We start from the raw sequence: 23,208 nt of genomic DNA on the forward strand, positions 1-23,208 counted from the left end.
ATTTTATGCTTCTATAAATAGAAACGTACTGAGTTTTATTCTCTGATTGTCCATTGCTAATGTGGAAATAGAATTGATTTTTATATGTTGAACACATTTATTGGACCTAATTCTTATTTGTGTGCGGATTATTGAGGGCTTTCTGTACACAAATATATATCATCTGCAAATACAGAGAATGTTAATTTCTTCCTTTAACTCTGGTTGCCTTTCACTTTGTCTTGTCTAATTTTCAGGCTAGAACCTCCAGAACAATGTTGAACAGAAGTGGTGAAAACAAATATCATGGTCTTGTTCCTGCTTGTTAGAGGAAAGCTCTCAGATTTCACACTTAAATATGTTAGCTATAGATTTTTTTATAGATTCCTTTTACCAGTACTCTTCTATTCCTGTTTTGCTTAGGGCTTATATCATGAAATGTGTTGGATTTTGTCAAATGCTTTTTCTTCATTTCTTGAGATTCTTGTGTGGTTTTTGTCTATTATTCTATTAGTAGAATAGATGTGTTCCATTAATTCATTTTCATATATTGAAACGAGCTTACATTCCTGTAATAAATCTCTCTTGGTCATTGTGTATAATCCTTTTTATGTATGTCTGGAATTTCTTACTAGTATTTTGGTGGAAATGTTTGCATCTACATTCATAAAAGATTTTGGTCTGTTGTTTCCTTGTGATGACTTTGCCTGGTTTGGGTATGAGGGAAATACTGGCTCCATAGGATGAATTAAGAAGTGCTCCTTACTCTTCTTTCTTTCGCAAGAATTTTGGAAAAGTTGATGCTAGTTCTTTAAACATTTGGTGGACTTCACCAGTGAAGCCGCTGGTCCTGGGCTTTCCCTGTGTGTAGTTTTTGGATTATTAATTCAATCCCTTTACTTGTTGTAGGTGTATTCAGATTCTTCCTCCTCCTCAGGGTTCATTGCTGTAGCTGTTTGTTTTTGCTTGTTTAGTAACTTTCCAGAATTCACTGTAAAGTCTGTATTACCTGTCACATTCAGTCACTGAAGTCTCTGCTTGATTCATTTAAGTTTTCAATTAATGATTGGACAGTGATTCCCTTAGCTACCTGGAACCAATCATCTCATTTGCCTGGGGCTTCTGTGTGTATGTTTGGGTACCTTTAACACTCAGCCAGGCAGCTGACAACTCTTCCTTAACCTTAGTCCTGCTTGTACAGAGCCTTGACATTGGCCAGAGGTGAGTGTGCAGGCACTTTCCAGATGCTTCCTGAGCATGTGCACAGTCCTGGACATGTGAGCAACCCTGTGCACGTCCATGGCCTTCTGGAGTCTGTAGATATATTGAAGCTTTTCAAAGCCCTATGAACATCTCTTCTTGTCCTTTTAAGATTTTTTTTTTTTTATGAGCCTATTGCTTACCCTAACTGTGATCTACCTCTTCTGGAAGCTTCAAAGTTAATTCAACAAGTGCCCCTGGAGGGAAAATTCTTTTAGCAGTGGGTAAGCTCCAGTTAAGTTAAATAATGACAGCCTGGTAAGTGGAGTCTTCTAGAAAACCCACCAAACAGTTCAAATAGCAACAAGTCTCTGCAACAGAGTCTTTGAAAGATGCCCAACCCTGTTCTGCCCCTGTGGCCGCCAGGCTGCTGGCTCCACCATGTTTGCGGGGCTATTGATTTTCAAGGCTACTGTGGAGCCAGAGGGGACAATGGGGGTAGGACAAGTTAAAGCATCACAAAGCTCCCGCTTCTGAGATTTAGCCTTGTTTATTGGATAAATGCTTCCTGGATTGATGCAGTTGGTGAATTTCCAGAGTTGTGGAAAAGTTAATTCTGACAAATTTTGCCAGTTTCCTCATGGCTTTATGGAGAAGAGAATTTTCAGAGATCCTTCCTTTGCATTTTTACTCTTCCCTCCGGGTCTGTTTTGATAGATGGATTTTTCTCTTTATTATGGGCTATATTTTCTTGCTTTTTGCATGATGGTTAACTTTTTAAAAATTATTTTATTTATTTTAGAGTAGAAGGGAGAGGGAGAGAGAGATAGAAACACTACTGATGAGAATCATCGATCAGCTGCCTCCTACACGCTTCCTACTGGGGATCAAGCCCGCAAATCAGGCATGTGCCCTTGACCGGAATCGAACCCAGGACCCTTAAGTCCACAGACAGACACTCTATCCACTGAGCCAAACCAGCTAGGGCTGACAGTTAACTTTTTATTGCATGTCAGACATTATAAATTTTACTATTTTAGCTACTGGGTAATTTTTATTTCTATCCATATATTTTGACCTTGGCTCTAGAATGTATTTATTCTGTCTGGATGCAGTTTGACCCTTTCTTATCTCACTATTAAGCTTTGTCACATCAGACCAGTGCATTGTTTAGGGTTAATTTATTCCCCTCTACTGTGCCAAGACCCTTCTGAGTGTTCCACATATTGTAGAATACATGTATGTAAGATTTGCCAGTCTGGCTGGAGGAACCAGACTATATAGATACAGTTATTTCTATGTCTTTTGATTGGTTCATTCCTTGGCCTCAGGTGGTGTCCTCACATGTGTGTACACACTGGTCAGTACTCTGCTATTCCCTAATTAATGTCTTTTATTTCAGGTGAGAACCCTCACATATGTTTTATTTCTCCAAAGCTGCACCTATTGGGAGAAAATTTTTCATTCAATTAAGATAGTCTTAGTAGTGTAATGGGAAAAAAACAAAACAGACACCACAACTAGACAATCTAGCCTGGATATGGATCCTTTCCATTTATTGGTACAACTCTGGGAAAGTTATCTAATGTCTCTGAAACTTTTTTAACTCATCTGTAAATGAAGCTAATGAATAGGAGTGCTGTGGGTATAACATTGTATAGTGTGTTTATGTATATTTATATGTGTGTACACACACACACACACACACACACACACACACACACACACACACCCCTGGTGAATATTAGGCCTGGTTAAGTTTAAGGATATCTTCTCCCCCTGGCAATTATTTTTCAGTGTGCTGGTAACTGTGGATTTAGTTACCGACAGAGGATTACATACTGCATTGAGCTTCAGTCTACTGACAGATATAAGCTCCGTCAGCTTCAGCCTATAGATTATCGAGAATGCCCCGTGCTGCCTTCGCCACAGGCTTACAAGTGCAATCTAAGGAGCTGTTTGCACATGGCCACTTGGAAAGTTGGAAAATGGAGCAAGGTCAGTATATCATTATGAATTTAAAACCTTCTGAATGAGACTTTCTAGGTGTGGATGCCTGTGCAGCTTGCATGTCTAACTCGATCCCAGATTTTTTTCATACCCCTGTTGTCTAAAAACCACTTACTTTGTCAGTTACTTGTATAAATATCTTCTCTCTTTTTCTATGCTTACTATAACCTACTTATATCTATTCCTCTGAAAGCCTTGCACAGTGACTTGCATTTTGAGTAGATACTTAACCGATGACTATTTTAAGTGAAATAAATAAATCTAATATGTGAGTAATAAAAGTTACTTGCACCATAATCCATTTCAAATTTAATGGATAAAAAGCAAGTAAATATTGCTTTCCAAACAGCATATAACAATGAGAACAAACTAAGTAGTCTTAAAAACTAACATTGATAATGTTTATCAAATATTTATATATAACATTGATATAACTATATGAAATAAATGAAACAAAGCCAGTAACTGAGAAATAACAAATTCCTCCCATCTGTGACTGTCCAGTCTATAGGGTATTTTTGTATTTGCATTAGGTCTAGCGACTATTATGTTCCAAAAAGACCTAGTCTGAGAGGAGATGTGGATTGACTGGCTTTATTACCCATTATACACTTTACTTTCAAATTTTACTTGGTTTACAGTGCTCAGTGACTTGTGGAGTGGGGATAATGGAGAGAAGAGTAGAATGCATGGCTGAAAACGGTTGGTCCAGTGACTTATGTTTAAAGCGTTTAAAGCCAGATGCTCAAAAGAAATGTTATGCCAATGACTGTAAGTAACAGACTTTAAAAATCTACCTAGTGTTCCTAAGAGTTTTAATTAAAATTCTGAAAATGAATATTTGTAGTAATCATATGCTGCACAAAATGAAGTGCCTAGTTTTTAGCATAATATTTGCATGATTGAGTTAAATTCATGCTGTGTTTTTAATTTGTTCATTGTTGATAAGTTGTATTCACTCATCCTTGAAGGCAAAACATTTACCAGCTGCAAAGAAATCCAAGGGGAAAACAACATTACCGAGGATGGTGACTATTACCTTAACATTGAGGGAAGAATAATAAAGGTATTGTGAACACGTTTACTACTTGACTTTAACAGTGACCGTTGACGTTGGGAAAAGCTTTTCTAGGTGTTTGCATTTTCCCTTTAGGTTTATTGTGCAGATATGCACTTGGAGAACCCCAAGGAATATATATCGTTGGTCAAAGGTGAAGAAGACAACTTTTCTGAAGTGTATGGTTTCAGGTATGAGATGTGTCTTTGGCTTATCAGTGCATTTTTTATGGTCCTTCAAGAAAATCAGAAGTTCTAGCAGTCAGAGTGATACTTGAATAGCTTGCAAGTGGGACAAGTAATTCAAAAGTAGGTGGACATATTAGGATCTAATGTTGCCCATGCCTGTTCAAGCCCAAAGACTTGAGTATTAACATGTACTCACAGAGAGATGGGCTAAGAAGGATACTGTGGGTGAGCTGTGGGAGAACAGAGAAGGGGAGAATTTAAGAGCTATGTGTATTTTCATAGAAGTCATATTGCTTCCAGTAACAAAAGCTCAGAGAACTAGAGCTGGATTATTTTTCCACCGGTCTTGAATTTCCCATTGATAATTTCATGTTAACCTTGAGTGATTTTTACTTCTTTCTCATTTGACTTGTAGACATTGTCATATTGAAGAGTGTATCTTTTACCTTCCACTTCCAAAGTTTACCTACCCTGTGGGATGATAGCTGTATCTAATAATGAAAATATTCTAATGTGGTTACAGACTACAAAATCCATACGAATGTCCTTTCAATGGAAGTAGGAGGCTAGACTGTGAATGTACAAATGACTACCTGGCTGCTGGACACACTGTTTTCAGCAAAATAAGAATTGATCTCACTTCTATGCAAATTAAAAGTAAGTACCAGATCTCTATTTGCCAAATGAAGAGCCTCCCTTTGCTAATTAAAGCCCAACAGTATTCTGGTATGTAGAATAGCGAGGGTATAGCGAACGCCCTAGCATTGGGCAATAGTTACTTAAATTGCTTTTTAAAGTTATTAGCCATAAACTTTGTCTTCAATAACATGGGCGGTAGGGACCTTAGTAAAAATGTAGTGGTGATGATAGTGATAAGATACATAGTGTCCTTCCAAGATATGACCCTCTACCTTCAAATTCCCCATTACATTAGGGATAAAGTTAATATCTTACCTTATAATAGACAAATATGCAAATTGACCACACCTTCGCTATGCCCAAGCCACGCCCACAAACCAAGCCACGCCCACCAACCACGCCCACCAGGAAACCGTTGCAGGGACGTTGGTGCAAGGACACTGGGTGCGTCCGAGCCCAAGGCGGGGAAAGCCACCCGAGGCTTTCCTGGCCTTGGACACAATCGGGGAGCCTGCACCGATCACAGGAAGCCACTGGGGGTCGGCTCCTGCGATTCCTAGCAGGGACGCTGGGTGCAGCCGAGCCCAAGGCCACCACCCGGGGCCAAGCCCCGACCCTGAAAGAAGGCAGAAGGCGGTGGCCACAGCCAAGGCCTGGGTCCCCGGTGCCGGCAGAAAACTGGTGCAGGCAGCCAGGTGAATGAAGGTCTATTGCACGAATCTTCGTGCAAATGGGCTACTAGTCTTAACATAATTGTATAAACTTTTTGTAGGGCTTAAAGTAATTTCAGATTACAATTTGTAAAGCATTTTCCCATAGATTCTCTCATTTAATCTTTTAAACAATTAGTTAAGGCAGAATTGCATCACACTGTTGCAAGTGATGCAATTAATTCCTATTCACAGATCCCAGACTATGGACCTGCTGCCTTTTAGGAAGCAACTTATAGTATGGTCAAGTCCAAACAGATTAATGAAACCTAATAGACACTGAGCAGCCTGCCACCCTGGAGGTTACATACTTACAGGAAAAGGCAAATTAGTTAGTTTTAGAAGTTGAAACTAAATCACAATTGAATCACCAGTGCCTACACAGTGCCTAAGCCATAGCAAGAAACAATGTTTTTTGTGATAGTGAATGCATGAATACATAATCTCTAAGCCACAGTCAGATGATAATGACTGGTATTAGTAGCAATAATGGCTAGCATTTACTGAAAACCCATCATTACTGCAGTGGGTAAGTGTTATACTATTATGGTTATGCTCATGAACTCTGGAGTTACACTGGGTGAAAATTCTCTGCGTACACTTACCAGTTATGTGACCTTGGACATATCTCTTTAAGCCTAAATTCCCTTAAAGTGAGAAAAACCCTTAGGTTATTTTTTTTCCCCTTTCTTTTTTCTCCCTCCTTCTGCCACCGACCCCTTTTTTGAGGGATGTGGGGAGATAGTAGAATTAAGAGATAATACTTGTAAAATTCTGAGCAAATAGCCTTGCATAGAGTAAATGTTCTATAAATAATCATTATTATTTAATGACCAGAGGCCTGATGCATGAAATTCATGCCCTGGGGGGGGGGGGGCAAGTCCCTCAGCCCAGCCTGCATCCTCTCCACTCTGGGACCCTTCGGGGGATGTCTGACTGCCGGTTTAGGCCTGATCCCACAGTTGTTAGGAGCTGTTGACTCCTAACAACTCACCTGCCTGCCAGCCTGATAGCCCTTAACCGCTCCCCTGCTGGCCTGATTGATGCCTAACCGCTCCCCTGCCGGCATGATTGACATCTAACTGCTCCTCTGCTGGCCTGGTCACCCCCAACTTCCCTCCCCTGAAGGCCATCTTGTGACAATGTGGGGGCGGCCATCTTGTGATGACGTGGGGGCAGCCATCTGTGGTGGCTATCTTGTGACGATGTGGGTGTGGCCGTCTTGTGATGATGTGGGGGCGGCCATCTTGTGATGCGAGGGTATGAGGGTCAATTTGCATATTGCCTCTTTATTATATAGGATGTACTAGTATGTGTGTCCAGTAATTAGCATTACTGAGCACATAATGGGCACTCAGTAAGTTAGTTGTTGTTTAGTAAGCTGCTGGTTTTCATTAATTTATCAAACAAACATGCATTTTGCCAGGCCGTGGGCTGGGCCCTGAGGATACAATGTTAAATGTCTACATTTTTAGCTTCCTGGTCTCCCTTTTCCTTCCTCAAACTTGTGTGGCAAAAACCCAGACTTGACTAAATTACACCTTTCACCTACTCTGCCCTTGCACCACATACCTTCTGAGTGGCAAATAATCCACTGTGCTCATGGATGAACTCACTTTAAACACATGACTACTGAGCTTACATGAACACTTCATGCTGCTGAGTAATCCTATTGCACTTCCCTAGTTCATTCCCTCCCCGCTCTCCTAACTATCTAACTCACATCTTCTCTTCTAGCTTCAGACTTCTACAACTTCTAATACTCCTCTCTAGTCACTCATTGCTAATGATCTTGCTTCCTATCTCACTGAAGAAATAAGAGCCAGAGGGAATGTCCACCAGCTACCACTGCCACATCTACTAACCTACCCAAATGTTCACCTACAGACTTTCCTTCTATCCTGGTTACTGTGGACAAACACTCCCACTCCATGGAAGGCCACCCTCTCTATTTGTGTTCTAGGCTCGTCACTTTGTATCTATGCAAGAAAATTATTTCAGCAAACTTTCTTTTCTCTCTTACATCACCAATTCTTCATCCATTTCATAAATCCAGTGAAAAATTCTTGGTTTTTATCTAACTTGATCCATCAGCAGCATTTAGCTTTTAGGACACTGCACTCTCATTCTTTTGTTCTTTTTCTGGCCAGTCTTTCTCACTATTTCTCAGCTTGGCTAATTATTCTTCATCGGCCACAATAGTGAGTACAAAAGAATTTCAGGACTCAGTCATTCCCTTAGGGATCTCATTCAATTTATAGGTTTCAAATACTACCTGTTAGATGACAGCCCCAAATATTTATCTCCAAATTGGACTGCTACCCTGAATTCCAATATTATACTGCCTATTCAGCAAATCCATGAGACTGTCTAATAGGCATCTCAGACTCAATGTTAATCTCAAACTGAACTTTCAATATTTCTTGCCAACCATTCTACCCCAAATATTTGCCATTTCAATAAGTAGCAACTATAATTTTCTAGTTATTCTAGCTAAAACTTAGTAACATCTTTAAATCCTCCCTTTCTCTCACACATATAAGCAATCCATCAAATTCTGTCAAGTGACTCTTCAACAAACCTGCTGCTGTTGCCGAAACCGGTTTGGCTCAGTGGATAGAGCATCGGCCTGCGGACTCAAGGGTCCCAGGTTCGATTCCGGTCAAGGGCATGTACATTGGTTGCGGGCACATCCCCGGTAGGGGGTGTGCAGGAGGCAGCTGGTCGATGTTTCTCTCTCATCGATGTTTCTAGCTCTCTATCCCTCTCCCTTCCTCTCTGTAAAAAAAATCAATAATATATATATATATATATATATATATATAAATATATATATATAAAACCTGCTGCTGTGGATTGAACTGTGTCCCCAAAAATTCATACACAATAGATTTGGTAAAAGCTGACTCCAGCACACCATGGTAGGCCTTATTGCTTTGGAAACTGTCCTTGGAGATATGATCATATTTCCATAAATGCTACCTTTAGGGGTTGCCATCATGGTAGCATGCAATAATCCTATAGTCCTCTTGAAAAGTGAAGTGATTCAAAATACATTAGTGGAGGTGAGAGCCACTGACTAGATGACCATTGGTTGGGATATTATCTAAATCACTCAAGCATGAATAAGCGATTAGATCAGCTGACCTTTAGCGTATGTGTGTGTATATGTATGTATATATATGTATATATTTATATGTACGTATATATGTATATATGTATACATTTACATGTACATGTATATATATGTATATATATACATATATGTGTATACACACACACACACACACACACACACACACACACACACATATATATATATATATCCTAATATATAAAAACCCTGGGTCCATCACAACCGGAGGCTCGACAAACCAGAAGTCAGTCCTGCAGTCAGCAGCTGCTGCTGCAGGCATGGTGACTCAGCACTGACTGCTGAGGGGGCTGCAAATCAGGCCTGGAGAGAGGCCTGAAAAGAGAAGCAGGGTCTAAACCGTAGCCTCTGTGGCAGCTGTTCATCAGCACTTGCCTCTCTCTTTCTCTCCAGCAGCTGCACCTCCATTTCTCTCTAGGCCTCCACCAGGGCTGCTGACCAGCCCCACCTTTCTGATCAGGCCCCGTTGATAGGCCCAGAAATGCTGACTGGCATAGAAACCGACCAATCAGAACCAAATCTGGGTCAACTGTGAGGAGCCAATGGCTGCCTAGGAGGCAGAGCTTTTAACGCTAACTGGCATAGAAACTGACCAATCAGACCCAAATTGCCCGGCAGAGGAGGGCAGCTGGGGGTGATCGGGCCGGCAAGGGAGCAGTTAGGTGTTAATCAGGCTGGCAGGGGAGCAGTTAGGGGGTGATCAGGCTGGCAGGCAGAAGTGGTTAGGAGCCAGCAGTCCCAGATTGTGAGAGGGATGTTTAGGCCCACAGGGATCAGGCCTAAACTGGCAGTCAGACATCCCCTGAGGTGTCCTAGAATGGAGAGGGTGCAGGCTGGGTGAGGGACCACCCCTCCCTCCCCAGTGCATGAATTTTGTGCACCGGGCCTCTAGTATATATAATTTTGTCTATAAACACCCATGTGTTGCTTTATAATAATGTATTTACCTTTAAATGTGGTAATCAAAACCTGTAATTTTGCTCCTGACCTCACTTTATCTATCTTAGATATTCACTATGATGTGCAATATAATAAAGCACTCACTTAGTTTAAAAAACTTCTGGTTCTGCCCAGCCAGTGTGGCGCATTGGTTGAGCATTGAACCATAAATCAGGTCAGGTTTCAATTCCCCGGCAGGGTACATGCCTAGGTTTCAAGATCCCCAGTAGGGGGAGTGCAGGAGGCAGCCAATTGTGATTCTTATCATTGATGTTTCTGTTCTCTCCCTTCCTCTCTGAAATCAATAGAAACATAGAAAACAAACAAACAAACAAACAAAAAAACCCCACTTCTGGCTTAGTTACAGATGTGCCTGCCATTTTTTAGGGAAATTTATGGGATAAGCATTTTTGTATTAAAGAAAAATTATTTGCCCTGGCTGGTGTGGCTTAGTTGGTTGAGCGTCGTCCTATGCACCAAAAAGTCACTGGTTCAATTCCCAGACATGGAAGATACCCAGGTTGCGGGTTCAGTCCCTGGTTGGGGTGTGTGCAGGAGGAAGCCAATCGATGTTTCTCTCTCTCTCAAAAAAAGAAAAGAATTATTTATTGAGAGCCCAATCTATAATTACATAGCTTAAATTTTTGCTTAAATTTTTAAATTAACTATAAAATGCATTTAAGAAGATAATATGAATACTATGTTTTGCAATGAAGATTGGAAAACATATAGGGTCTCATTGCTAAAGAGTTTTATATATTGCATTCTAGCTACAGACCTTCTATTTACTCAGACAATATTTGGAAAAGCAGTTCCATTTGCCACTGCTGGAGATTGCTACAGTGCTGCCAGATGCCCACAGGTATTTCAGATTTGTTTGTTTCTCCCTAACTGTGAAAAAAAGTGATACTGTTTCCCTTAACTCATTTTCTTGATCATAATATTATAAGAAACATAAGTAAATAGAAAATGCAGGCTTCCTATATGAACTTTATTTTAAAGGTTATAGTAAGCTTTGGAGGATTTTTGCCAATGTTGGATTTGTTTGAAAGGTGTAAAACAAGAGTTTTAAGTTGTTCAGATCTTATTTCATCTTCCATGATGCTTTATTATTTTTAATCTTTCCACTAAGTCCATGGAAGTAAATGGACATATAGTATAAGGAATGGATCACAAGCATGTGACTTTCTACACCGCTGCTAACATCAGTTACAGTGACCTGGGTCTATAACTTACCAGAATAACTTTCTATCATCTGTGGAATAATACATTTCCACATCTTTATTCTTTTTTAGGCCTTCATTTCAGAAGTTCTCTATACACACCCTTCTATGTCATCTGTGATTTCCAGAATAGAGTATGCTTTCTAGAAAACAACATACTCATTTTTTAAAATGTGAACAACATTTTTATGATAAGACTAGAGCCCCAGTGCACGGATTTGTGCACCAATGGGGTCCCTTGGCCTGGCCTGTGGGGATCAGGCTGAAACCAGCTCTCTCACATCCCCCGAGGGTTCCCAGATTGCGAGAGGGTGGTTCTCGGGTTATGCACCCCAGAATTGGGCTCCCTCCTCTCTGATTCTGGGTGTGTCACCTGAGAACCAGAGCTGCCAAGTCACCGCAGCTCGACAGCTCCTGCATTGAGCGTCTGCCCCCTGGTGGTCAGTGCACGTCATAGCTACTAGTCAGAGCGTCATAGCTACCCGTTGGATGGTAGAATGGTGGCTTAAGCTTTAATACAGACAGTTCTCGGGTTACGTCAGACTCGATGTATGTCGTTTTGTGGTTACATCGTCATCTCCCATTTAATTATAAAAAAAAGTTCCATCATTTCAACATATGTACATATGTGCTTTATGTTTTTTATTATTTATTTACCACAAGTAAAGGTCAGGAATTGTTATCTTTCTTTTAATTTTTTTTTTTACTGTTTCACTTCATTACTGCTGTGTATGTGCTCCATGTGAGTGACGTAGGTTCTTATGCAGGTGCGTTCTGACTTACGGCGAAAATTGCGTTATGTCGTGCCATAGGAACGGATTTCTGACATAACCCGAGGACCTACTGTGTATATAGATGGAGAGATGTAAAGCTTACACAAATATAGCATTGTTAGGTAGATTCCTAGCTAATTAAAAAAAATCATGCACAAGAGGTAGTAATTATAATTTAATGTACCATATTGAAGAAACTAGCTAATGGTTTGTCATAGCTCTCTGTTCTTGGAATTGTCTATTCACAGTTCTCAATATTGACACAGAAGGTATGCTTATGTTAGAAAGAAAGGGCATTTTCTATGTTAGAGAAGAAAACTTAAAGGAGATAAAAAGACACTAGCTCTATGGACTGAACCAAATAAGGTTATAATAAATATGTATGTCTTGGGTCCAGAAATGCAAATTGAACTTGGCAATGTCCTATGAAAGACAGGTGTTTATTCAAGCACTGTAAGTTCATTATAACACATGTAGAACATGGAATGATTTCTAAACAACCTAATATAATCATAAGGTACCAAAAACAATATTGAGACCAAAATGTTATTTGTACTTGACAATGAAATATTATATTTATTTTTAAATTTCTGTTGGGAAAAATAAATTTTTACTCTATCTAGGAGTAGGAGGTGGAAACCAGGGGGGCAAAAGAAGGTTTAAATTATGTCACATAAGGAAAATGAAAAGGGTGGCTAGGAAAGGAGTAGAATGTTATAACTGTCTTTAAATAGTTAAAGAGATCCATGAAACAGGTCAGTGTGTGTCACTTCAGGAGACATTAGTAGGGCAGCAAATTCCAGCTCAAGATAAAGAAGGCTTTTTGACTGGGAGAATTACCATAAAGAGACTCCTCCCCCTAAATATGAGGCACAAATCACTAATCTTTGCCTATATTTTTATAAATCAATCTGGAATACTACAAACATGCTGAACTCATTGTTTAATTGTAATAGTTTTTTATTGGATTCCTTAGGATTTTCTATATACACAGTAATGTTATTAAGAAATGAAGGTAGTTTTACTCTTTTCTTTGCAATCTGGACACCTTTTATTTCTTTGTCTTGCCTTATTGCTCTAACTAAAACTCCAATACAGTGTTGAATAGAAGTGGTGAGAGTAGACATCCTATCTTGTTTATGATTTTAGGGAGAAAGCATTTAGTCCGTCATAAAGTCTGTTAATTGACCGTTCTTTTAATATAGGCATTTACCGCTACACAATTTCAATTCTTTCACTGCATCCTTGAAGTTTTGATATGTTGTGTGTTTATTTTCATTAATTTTTCTATTATCACTTATATCTTCTTTGGTTATTTGTGAATTTCCCAGATTTCCTTCTGTTATTGATTTTCACTATCATTCCACTGTTGTTAGAACACACTTTCTAATATTTAATCCTTCTAATCTATTGAGACTTGTCTTATGACATAGCATATGGCTATCCTGGAAAATGTTCAATGTGTGCTTGGAAAGAATGTATGTTCTGTTGTTGGGTGAAGTCTGTCAGGCCGAGTTACAGTCTTGTTTAACTCTTACATTTTCTTGTTGATCTTCTGCTAGTAGTCCTATACACTGAAACTTTGCAACTATTATTGTTGAATTGTCGGTTTCTCACTTCAGTCTTATTGTTTAGCTTACTTTGTATTTGATTCATTTACCTTGGGGTTTTGTTGTACATGATTATCCTCTCTTATAAAATGGCAATATGCAAATTAACCATCACTCTGATACATAAACCATGCCCACCAGCCAAGCCACGCCCACCAGCCAATCAGGGCGAGTATGCAAATTAACCCCAGCCAAGATGGCTACAGCCACAGAGACCAAGGTTTCCCAGGTAACAGAGCAAGCCAAGCTTTCCGATAGCCATTGCAGGCCTAAGCCTCCACTCAAGCTACAAAGTTTCAATTATAGAAGGTAAACAAATTCAAACAGAAATGGGGGCAGAACAGAGCTTGAGAGAGCAAGCCAGGGTTGCCGGAGGCAACAGGGGAAGCAAAGCTTTCCGCACACCCTGGCCAGGCTCACCCACTTAAGGCTACAAAGTTTCAATTGTAGAAGGTGAATTAACTGCAACAGAAATGGCTGCCGCCCCGGAGGGAGCAGCAGGCTTGGCTCTGCTCCAGGCTACAAAGTTTCAATTGTAGAAGGAAAATAAATTCCAGATACCAGGGCCTCCACTTAGGTTGCCAAGGGGTGTGGCCGGCCTGCAAACCACCACAGGCCCCCCTCGCTCAGGCCACACCACGCCCCAAGGGAACCCCACCCTGATCCGGGACACCCTTCAGGGCAAACCAGCTGGCCCCCACCTGTGCACCAGGCCTCTACCCTATCTAATAAAAGAGTAATATGCAGATTGACCACCACTCCAACACACAATATGTCTGCCCCCATGTGGTCAAAGATCCTGCCCCCATGTGGACACAAGATGGCCACTACAAGATGGCCAATAGGAGAGGGCAGTTGGGAGGCACCTGGCCTGCAAGAGAGGGCAGTTGTGAGGGACCAGGCCTGCAAGGAAGGGCAGTTGAGAGGGACCAGGCTTGCAAGGGAGGGCAGTTGGAGGTGATCAGCCCTGCAGGAGAGGGCAGTTAGGGGTGACCAGGCCGGCAGAGGAGGGAAGTTGGTGGCAAACAGGCTGGCAGGGGAGCAGTTAAGCATCAACCAGGCTGGCAGCGGAGTGGATAGGGGGTGATCAGGCTGTCAGGCAGAAGCGGTTAGGGGCAATCAGGAAGGCAGGCAGGCAAGCAGTTGGGAGCCAGCAGTCCTGGATTGTGAGAGGGATGTCTGACTGCCCGTTTAGGCCCGATCCCACCAGGATCGGGCCTAAACGGGCAGTCGGACATCCCTCCAGGAGTCCCAGATTGGAGAGGGTACAGGCTGGTCTGAGGGACAACCCCCCTCCGTGCACGAATTTCATGCACCGGGCTTCTAGTATGTTTATAATTGTCATAAATTCCTGATATATTTCCCTTTGTCATAAAATGTTGCTCTTTAATTGTAATAACTTTGTTTTAAAATATAATTTATCTGATATTAGAATGGCCACTCAGCTTGATTATAGTACATGGTATATATGTTTTCATTTAGTTTTAACCTATTTATACCTGTCTTTGGGTAGAATCCTATATAATAAAAAGTCAATATGCAAATTGACCATCACACCAACACACAAGATGGCTGCCCCCATGTGGTCAAAGATGGCCGCCCTCATGTGGACACAAGATGGCTGCCATAAGATGGCCGGCAGGGGAGGGCAGTTGGGAGGGACCAGGCCTGTAAGGGAGGGCAGTTGGGGGTGATCAGGCCAGCAGAGGAGGACAGTTGGGGGGACCAGGCCTGCAGGGAAGGGCAGTTGGGGGGGACCAGGCCTGCAGCGGAAGGCAGTTGGGGGTGACCAGGCCTGCAGGAGAAGGCAGTTGGGGGTGACCAGGCTGGCAGGGGAGGTCAGTTAGGTTTAACCAGGCCTGCAGGGTAGGACAGTTGGGGGTGACCAAGCCTGTAGGGGAAGGCAGTTGGGGGCAACCAGGCCTGCAGGGGAGGGCAGGTAGGGGTGATCAGGCTGGCAGGGGAGGGCAGTTAGGGGCAATTGGTCTGGGAGGGGAGAAGTTAGGTGTTGATCAGGCTGGCAGGGGAGTGATTAGGGGGTGATCAGGCTGGCAGGCAGAAGCAGTTTGGGGCAATCAGGCAGGCAGGCAGGCGAGCAGTTGGGAACCAGCAATCCTGGATTGTGAGAGCGATGTCCGATCTGGGGTCAGGCCTAAACGGGCAGTCGGACATCCCTCGAGGGGTCCCAGATTGGAGAGGGTGCAGTCTGGGCTGAGGGACACACTCCCCCATGCATGAATTTCATGCACTGGGCCTCTAGTCTATTTATATCTTTGTCTCCTATAGAGAGCAGTTTCTTGGATCTCTGCCTTTTGATTGCATTGTTTAATGTCATTATTGGTATGTCTGAATTTATACTTGCCATTTTAGTGTTTCTTTTCTATATATCTTATTTAGATTTTGCTCCTCTGGTCCTTCTTGACCATTTTCTTTTTTATTCAGTCAATGTTCTCTAGTGTAACATTTTCATTTCCTTAATAATTTTCATTATTTTAAATTTATTTCTTAATGGTTGCTCAAGGGCTTACAGTATGCCTCTTAGCAGAATCTACTTCAGATTTATACTATGTAATTTGAGTGAAATATAAAAACATTAGTCCTCTAGATGCCCTATTTCTTCTTCATTTTGTGTGTTATGTTTGTTAAACATATACATTCTACATATGTAACAAATCAAATGCATTTTTATAATATTACTCTATATATGAATTTATGTTTTTAGAGAATGTAAGAGAAGAAATGAAAAAATTACATATCCATAGTTTTTTTTAATTAATCTTTTATTTAACATTTCTGATTCTCTTCATTTCTTCTTATAGATTTGATATCAGCTGGTGTCATTTTCTTACTCTAAAACAGCTTTGTTTCCACCTGCCTCATTTGTGCCATTATGATCAAATATATTACAGGATAATAATACAATTATGTATGTATTGGTTTATAATTGCTTTTTAAGTCAGTTAAGAGAAAAAAAAATACAATTATAGTATATTTTATAATTACCTTTCCCAGTACTCTTTGGTTGTTTTGTGTTGATTTGTATTAATGCCTGGTGTCACTTGATTACAACCTAAAAATTTTCCTTCACTATGTCTTGTAAAACAGGTCTACTAGTAACAAATCTCACTTTTGTTTAAATGCCTTTATTCTTGAAAGATTTATTTTCTTGTTATAAAATTTGTGATTTATAGTTTTATTTCTCAGCACTTTAAATATGTCCTTCACTGTCCTTTGGCTTCTAGATAAACAATAGAAGGCAACTATCTTTTTGGGGTTCCATGTATGTGGTCATTTTTCTCTAGATGCTTTCTCTAGATATTTTTCTCTAGATATTTGGATGTGGATCTCTTTGTGTCTACCCAACTTGGAGTCTATTGAGCTTCTTGGATGTGTAGACTAATGCATTTGATCAAATTTGGAAAGTTTTTAGCCATTATTTCTTCAAATATATTCTTTCCTCCTTTTTCTCCTTTCCTGTTGGCACTCCTATTATGCATATGTTGGTGCACTGAATGATATCCCCTTTTCTCTGAGCCTGTTTATTTTTCTTGATTTGTTTTTTCTCTCGGTTCTTGAGATTGTATCATCATTATTGATATTTTTTCAAGTATACTGATTCTTTCTTCTGCCAACTCCAATCTATTGTTTGAGTCAGTCCAGTAATTTTTTTATTTTGGTTATTGTACTTTTTAACTCATTAAAAAAGCTATGAATATGTAATTTTTTCATTTCTTCTCTTACATTCTCTAAAAACATAAATTCAGCTCTTTTTATAATTTGTATCTCTTCACTGATATTTTCTATTTGATGAGACACTATCATACCTTCCTTTACTTTTTTAAACATGGGTTTCTATAGTTCGTTGAACATATTTATATTAGCTGCTTTAAAATCTTTATCTGTCTGACATCTGAAGCCTCTCAAAATTTGTTTCTGTTACCTTTTTGCCCTGTATGTGAGTCATACTTTCCAGTTTGCTTGTTGAAAGCTGGGCATTTTAGATAGTATCCATAGTTGCTAAAATATATTAAGTCTCCCTAGCCTCTAGAACCGTGGTCGGCAAACTGCAGCTCGCGAGCCACATGCGGCTCTTTGGCCCCTTGAGTGTGGCTCTTCCACAAAATACCACAGCCTGGGTGAGTCTATTTTGAAGAAGTGGCATTAGAAGAAGTTTAAGTTTAAAAAATTTGGCTCTCAAAAGAAATTTCAGTCGTTGTATTGTTGATATTTGGTTCTGTTGACTAATGAGTTTGCCGACCACTGCTCTAGGACTTAATTTTGTTTGCTTGCTTATTTGTTTAGTTCTTTGGCTAGACTGTCTCAGTGACATCTATTTCCTTTGCAGTCTTTGTAATTACTTCTCAGAGGGTGCAGCTCTGAACATGAACACAGTCATCATGATTCTCCTGGAATGACAGGTTTTTGTTTTTGCTTTTTAAGTTGGGCTCTTTGTCCCGTTTTCTGACTCCTCTTTAAAAGTTTGTAGTTTATCTGGCTCTATGGGATATCACACTCAGCTCTTAGCCTCCACTAACTGCTAGATGATTGGTCTATGCTAAATTACTCCATGGGTTGATCCAGTTCAAGCTCTTTGGCCAGAGTAGTCTTATAGGTCAGTCTTTAAGGTCAGGTCAGACCTCAAGATGAGCCCATCTTAGCTGTCCCTTTCCCTGTTTCTCTCTGTTAAATTTTAATTTGATCTAACACTTTGCTTATTGCTCCACTAAACTACCACCATCCTCCTAACTGTGCACCACTAAAATTGTGTTTTTAACAGCATCTTTAGGCTTGAAATTCCCCATGCTCTGTCCCAAATAAGCTCAGTCCCCTTAGAAAAATCAATGGGTTTTTTTTTTTCTTACAACTTGATGCTCTCCCAAGGAAGAAGCCTTGGACCAATTCTGTGTATCTAGAGATCTGGCCCATTCTCAGAGTTAACATCCCCACTCAATCAGCACGCTACTAGGTCACAGTAATGCCTATATTCTTAGCTTGTCCTTCTCAGCGTGGAACCTCTTCCCCAACAGTTACTTCCCCAACAGTTACTTGAGGGGGGATGACTCAGGCCTTGTGCTTTTGGCCTGCCCTGCCTGGGGTAGCTTCTCTGTTGTGTGAGTAAGGCCTGAGTGACAGAAGGGAGCTCAGACTCTCAGCCACTCTTGCCTGTACTATATCTTCTGTAGCACAGAGCTGGATGACATGAGAAGTGCTGGTGGCTTGCTTTCCCAGGGAGAAAATGCACTTCTAACAGGAATCTGGGGAAAACAAAGTCCTGTGTTCTGTTTTTTTTCTTTTTAAAAATTTCTTTATTGATTAAGTTATTACATACATGTCCTCATCCCCTCAGTAGCCTCCCCCATTCCCCCACTCATGCCCTCACTGCCCTCCCCACCCCGATGTCTGTGTCCATTGGTTAGGTCTATATGCATGCATACAAGTTCTTTGGTTGATCTTTTCCCCTTACCCCCACCCTCCCCTACCTTCCCTCTGAGGTTTGACGGTCTGATCGATGCTTCCCTTCTCTGGATCTGTTTTTGCTCATCAGTTTGTGTTGTTCATTATATTTCATAAATGAGTGAGAGCACACAATTCACAATAGCTAAGATTTGGAAACAGCCTAAGTGCCCATCAGTAGATGAGTAGATTAAAAAACTGTGGTACATCTACACAATGGAATACTATGCTATGGTAAAAAAGAAGGAGTTCTTACCATTTGCAACAGCATGGATGGAACTGGAGAGCAGTATGCTAAGTGAAATAAGCCAGTCAGAGAAAGTCCTGTTTCTTCGCTGCACCCATCAAGGGTATAACTCTCACCTTGTTGAGGTAGGGGGAGGAGATGACGGGTCATTGTTCAAATATCACAGAGCCTCACTGTTCTTATCTAGAGTTCATAGATTTTTTTTTGCATAAATATTTCTCTATTATATAACCTTAAGACAATTTCCAGAGACTAAATGGTTATTGTATCTTATAATTTTTATCATCTATGATTATTTAACTGGCTATCTTTTTAAAGGTAGCTAACTTTGAAGAGGAATCTCATTTAATCTTTGAGGCTAGTTAGCCATACTCACGTCCATTTTTCTCCTTCCCTACTTCAGTCATATTGGTCTACCTCCCAGCTGGAGACTCCCTGATCAACATCTTCTAGTCAGTTCTTTTCCCAGGACTGTCCTTCCCCTTTGAACTCCCCTTTCTGAAGTCTGATACTGTGTCCTTTGGACACCTGTTCTAAAGTCAAGGAGGGTAACATAAAACATCTAGAATTCTAAACAATCTTTTCCCTCACATATGGATTTTTAAAATAACACTTCCATTGTGACCCTCTTAACTGGAGAGTATTCATTCTCCAATGAGCAACACATGTCAAGACTGGTTAACTTTATCCAACATCTCATCCTCTTTCTAATGTATGCCTTTTGGTCATTTACTTGATGTAATTAGAAGGAAGTCAATTGAGAATGCCACCTGGAGATGTTAAGAGTCTGCTACGAGATCTCACAGATGCCATTACTTTGGGAAGGCCACCAAGTTCTGGGACTCTGGTTTTTGCATTACATGTTGCATTGAGTAAGGTCTGGTTAATGAGACAATGCAATTTATAGGAGACTGATATACAAGTAAATCATATTCCATATTTTCCGGCATATAAGACGACTTTTTAACCCAGGAAAATCTTCTATATGCCCAGTCATCTTATACGCCAGAAAATACAGTAACTGTCAAGTGGAATCAGAACTCCTTTTATCTCACTAGTGAACTTTCCTTATAGGAAATAACAGAAAACTAATTATTATCAACAATATTTCTCAGTGATCATGGAATCTAAATAAGAGGTATTACCACAATCAGGTTTTAAAATAAAACAGCAATGCCCATTAATTTCTAATACTTTTTTCCCCAACTTTCATGTAACTGCATTCCCCCCCTACAATATCTTGAGAAAGTTATTCAGTTGTAAACTATGTAATCCTAGTTTATAGTTGGAGAAACACAACACTCCATGTTAATAACCTGTCCAATGTTGTTGAGAAAGTCAGAGGCAGAACCAATACAACAAAATACTCTCTGCCCATCAAGGTGAGATGCTTCCCTCACATAGTTCTCTAGCCATTTGTGGAATACAAAACTCAGTTCCAAAATTAGACATTATTGGGCAAAGATATAAGCTGCCAAAAGGAGCTATATTCATTCAGTCTTTATTCAACTGCCTGAGGTTACTGTTACAAAAAATACACACTGCCCTACATTCTTAGAGATGTTCTGTCAAATATATAAACCAGATTCTGTGTTGAGTTACACAGCATTTGCATGGATACTCTCCAGATGTTTGATGTCACAGAAAGAAGTTATTCTGTTTGGGATTCATCAAAACCACATCCTTTGTGTTTGCATATGACAGGGTACCCCAGGACATGAATGCTAAAAAGAGAAGGGACACATATGGCACTCTTTAGGGAAAATAAACTTTGCCACGTTGCAATATAAGATGAAGTTTAAGGAGTGTGGTGTGACATTAGAATACATATATCAAAAGTGAAATAAAGTGGTACTTTTTACAGAACCACAAAAATTTTAAAAAAGTGTATCTTTTTAGCTGTTTTGTAATTAATATTGATTACATAAGAGCAAGAGAACCACATTCAGCCAATGCCGGTGGATCATGGCCAGCATTCATTTTGAGTATTCAGAACCCACTGTAAAGTATTTTGAACCTGTATTCTTTATTATCAGAGTGTAGATCTAACCTTTTAATTATTTTAGATCTTTCTCATTCTTTTTGCCTACTTGATCTGTCTTGTTACTAAGAGTGATATATTAAAATTTCCTATTATTAGGTTGTTCTTATGGCCTTTGTGAATCTCTTTGCTTTAAGTGTTTCTCTATCACATAGTGTATAGTTGGGTTTTGTTTGCAATCCAATTGGAAAATATTTTTCTTTAAATAGATGTCATACCCATTCACATTAAATACATTTTTAATAACATGCAATAAAATTGCCTTTTTTGGTATACATTTTTAACATAGGTACAGATTCATGTTACCATCACCATAATCAGAATATAGAACAGTTCCCTCCCACCTTACTCCTGGTAAACTCTGTTGCTATAGTTTTCCCTTTTCTGAAATGTCACACAAATGTCATAGAAATAGAATCATACAGTATGTAACCTTTTGGGATTGGTTTCCTTCACTCAACATAATGTCTTTGATATCCATCTGTGTTGTTGCATGTTATCAATAATTTGTTCCTCTTTAATTGCTGAGAACTATTCCATCATATGGACATCTTATAGTTGTCCCACAGTTTGTCCACTCATCCATTGGAAGAAAATGGGTTAACCGTTTTGGAGATTATGAATACATCTGATATGCACCTTTGTGTACAGGTTTTTGAACATAGATTTTCATTTCTCTAGGATACACACCTATGAGTAGGATTGTAGAGTTATATGGTATGTGTATGTTTAACTTTAAAATAAATTGCAACACTGTTTTATAGAGTAGCTGTACCACTTTATATTCCCAGCAGCAAAGATTAAAGTGCCTGTTGCTTTGCTTCCTTGTCAGCACTTAGTATTGCCAAGTTTTTTGTTTCCCCATCTTCAGTGGTATCTCCTTGTGGTTTTAATTTGCATTTCTTTGATGACTAATGGTGTTAAGCATATTTCTTGTGTTTGTTTGCCATCTTTATATCCTCCTTGGTGAAGTGTGTGTTCATGTCTTTTGTTCATTTTAAAAATCAGGTTGCTTCCTGTTTAGTGTTGAGAGGTGTTTAGAATTCTTGATACAAGTCTTTTGTTGGATAGGACATTTGCAAATATTTTCTCTTAATCTGAGCCTTATATTTTCTTTCTCTTAAGTGTCTTTCAAAGAGGAAAATTTAAATTTTAATAAAGTCAAATTTATTATTTTTTCTTTATGGGTTATGCACTTAGTATCAGATTTAAGGACTCTTTGATTAACTCAAAGCTACAGAGATTTTTTTTCCTATGTTTCATTTTACATTAGACCTATGATTGATTGATTTTGAAGTCTGAGAGGGCTTTTGAATATAGACATCCAATTGTCCTAACACCATTTGTTGAAAATACAATGAATTGTCTTCCCACTTTGTCAAAAATCAATTGACATATTCATCAGTATCTATTTCTGGACTCCCTATTATCTTACATTGATCTACATGTCTCTCTTCTCACCAACACAGCACTGTCTTGGTTATGATACCTTTATAATGAGCATTAAAATAAGTCAGTGTGGTCCTTCAACTTTATTCTTTTTAAAAATTTGTGTAACTTTAAATTTTTCTTTCCTTATAAATCCTTAAAATCAATTATTTATACTTTAGCTGGTTTCATATAAATGTTAGGTTTATTTGTTCTAGTTCTGTGAAAAAGGTGTCATTGGTATTTGGTAGAGATTGCATTGAATCTGTAGATTCCTTTGAGTAGTATGAACATTTTAACAATGGTAAGAATTTTACTTCTTATAGTGGCCTCCTCTAAAAAAATGTTGAGTAGAAGAGGAGGTAAACTTATACTACTTTTAAAAAACATTTTTTATGCAGTTCCTATGTTGAACTAATTTTTCAAGTTAAAAACTAAGTTTGAGGAGGTTTACATTTTAATCTTAAATGAAGTATTTGGAATGGAAGTTATTACTTAATAATTTTATTCAATCACTTATTACTTTTGAAGTTCCATAGGAATGTACCTATGAGTA

At 39.5% G+C, this 23,208-nt stretch overlaps 1 protein-coding gene across 1 annotated transcript in view; it reads left to right on the top strand.

Annotated features, from left to right (window-relative positions):
• The window catches only part of ADAMTS20 (ADAM metallopeptidase with thrombospondin type 1 motif 20), a 176,770-nt gene that overhangs the window by 148,764 nt on the left and 4,798 nt on the right, over nucleotides 1-23,208 (top strand). Inside the window, exons 32-37 of the mRNA XM_054718477.1 lie at nucleotides 2,977-3,177; nucleotides 3,831-3,960; nucleotides 4,161-4,255; nucleotides 4,343-4,437; nucleotides 4,958-5,091; nucleotides 10,647-10,738. Of these exons, the coding sequence (XP_054574452.1) occupies nucleotides 2,977-3,177; nucleotides 3,831-3,960; nucleotides 4,161-4,255; nucleotides 4,343-4,437; nucleotides 4,958-5,091; nucleotides 10,647-10,738 (747 nt within the window). The remainder of the gene's footprint in view (nucleotides 1-2,976; nucleotides 3,178-3,830; nucleotides 3,961-4,160; nucleotides 4,256-4,342; nucleotides 4,438-4,957; nucleotides 5,092-10,646; nucleotides 10,739-23,208) is intronic.

Source organism: Eptesicus fuscus, chromosome 7, assembly GCF_027574615.1.
Source record: "Eptesicus fuscus isolate TK198812 chromosome 7, DD_ASM_mEF_20220401, whole genome shotgun sequence".
Classification (NCBI taxonomy): domain Eukaryota; kingdom Metazoa; phylum Chordata; class Mammalia; order Chiroptera; family Vespertilionidae; genus Eptesicus; species Eptesicus fuscus.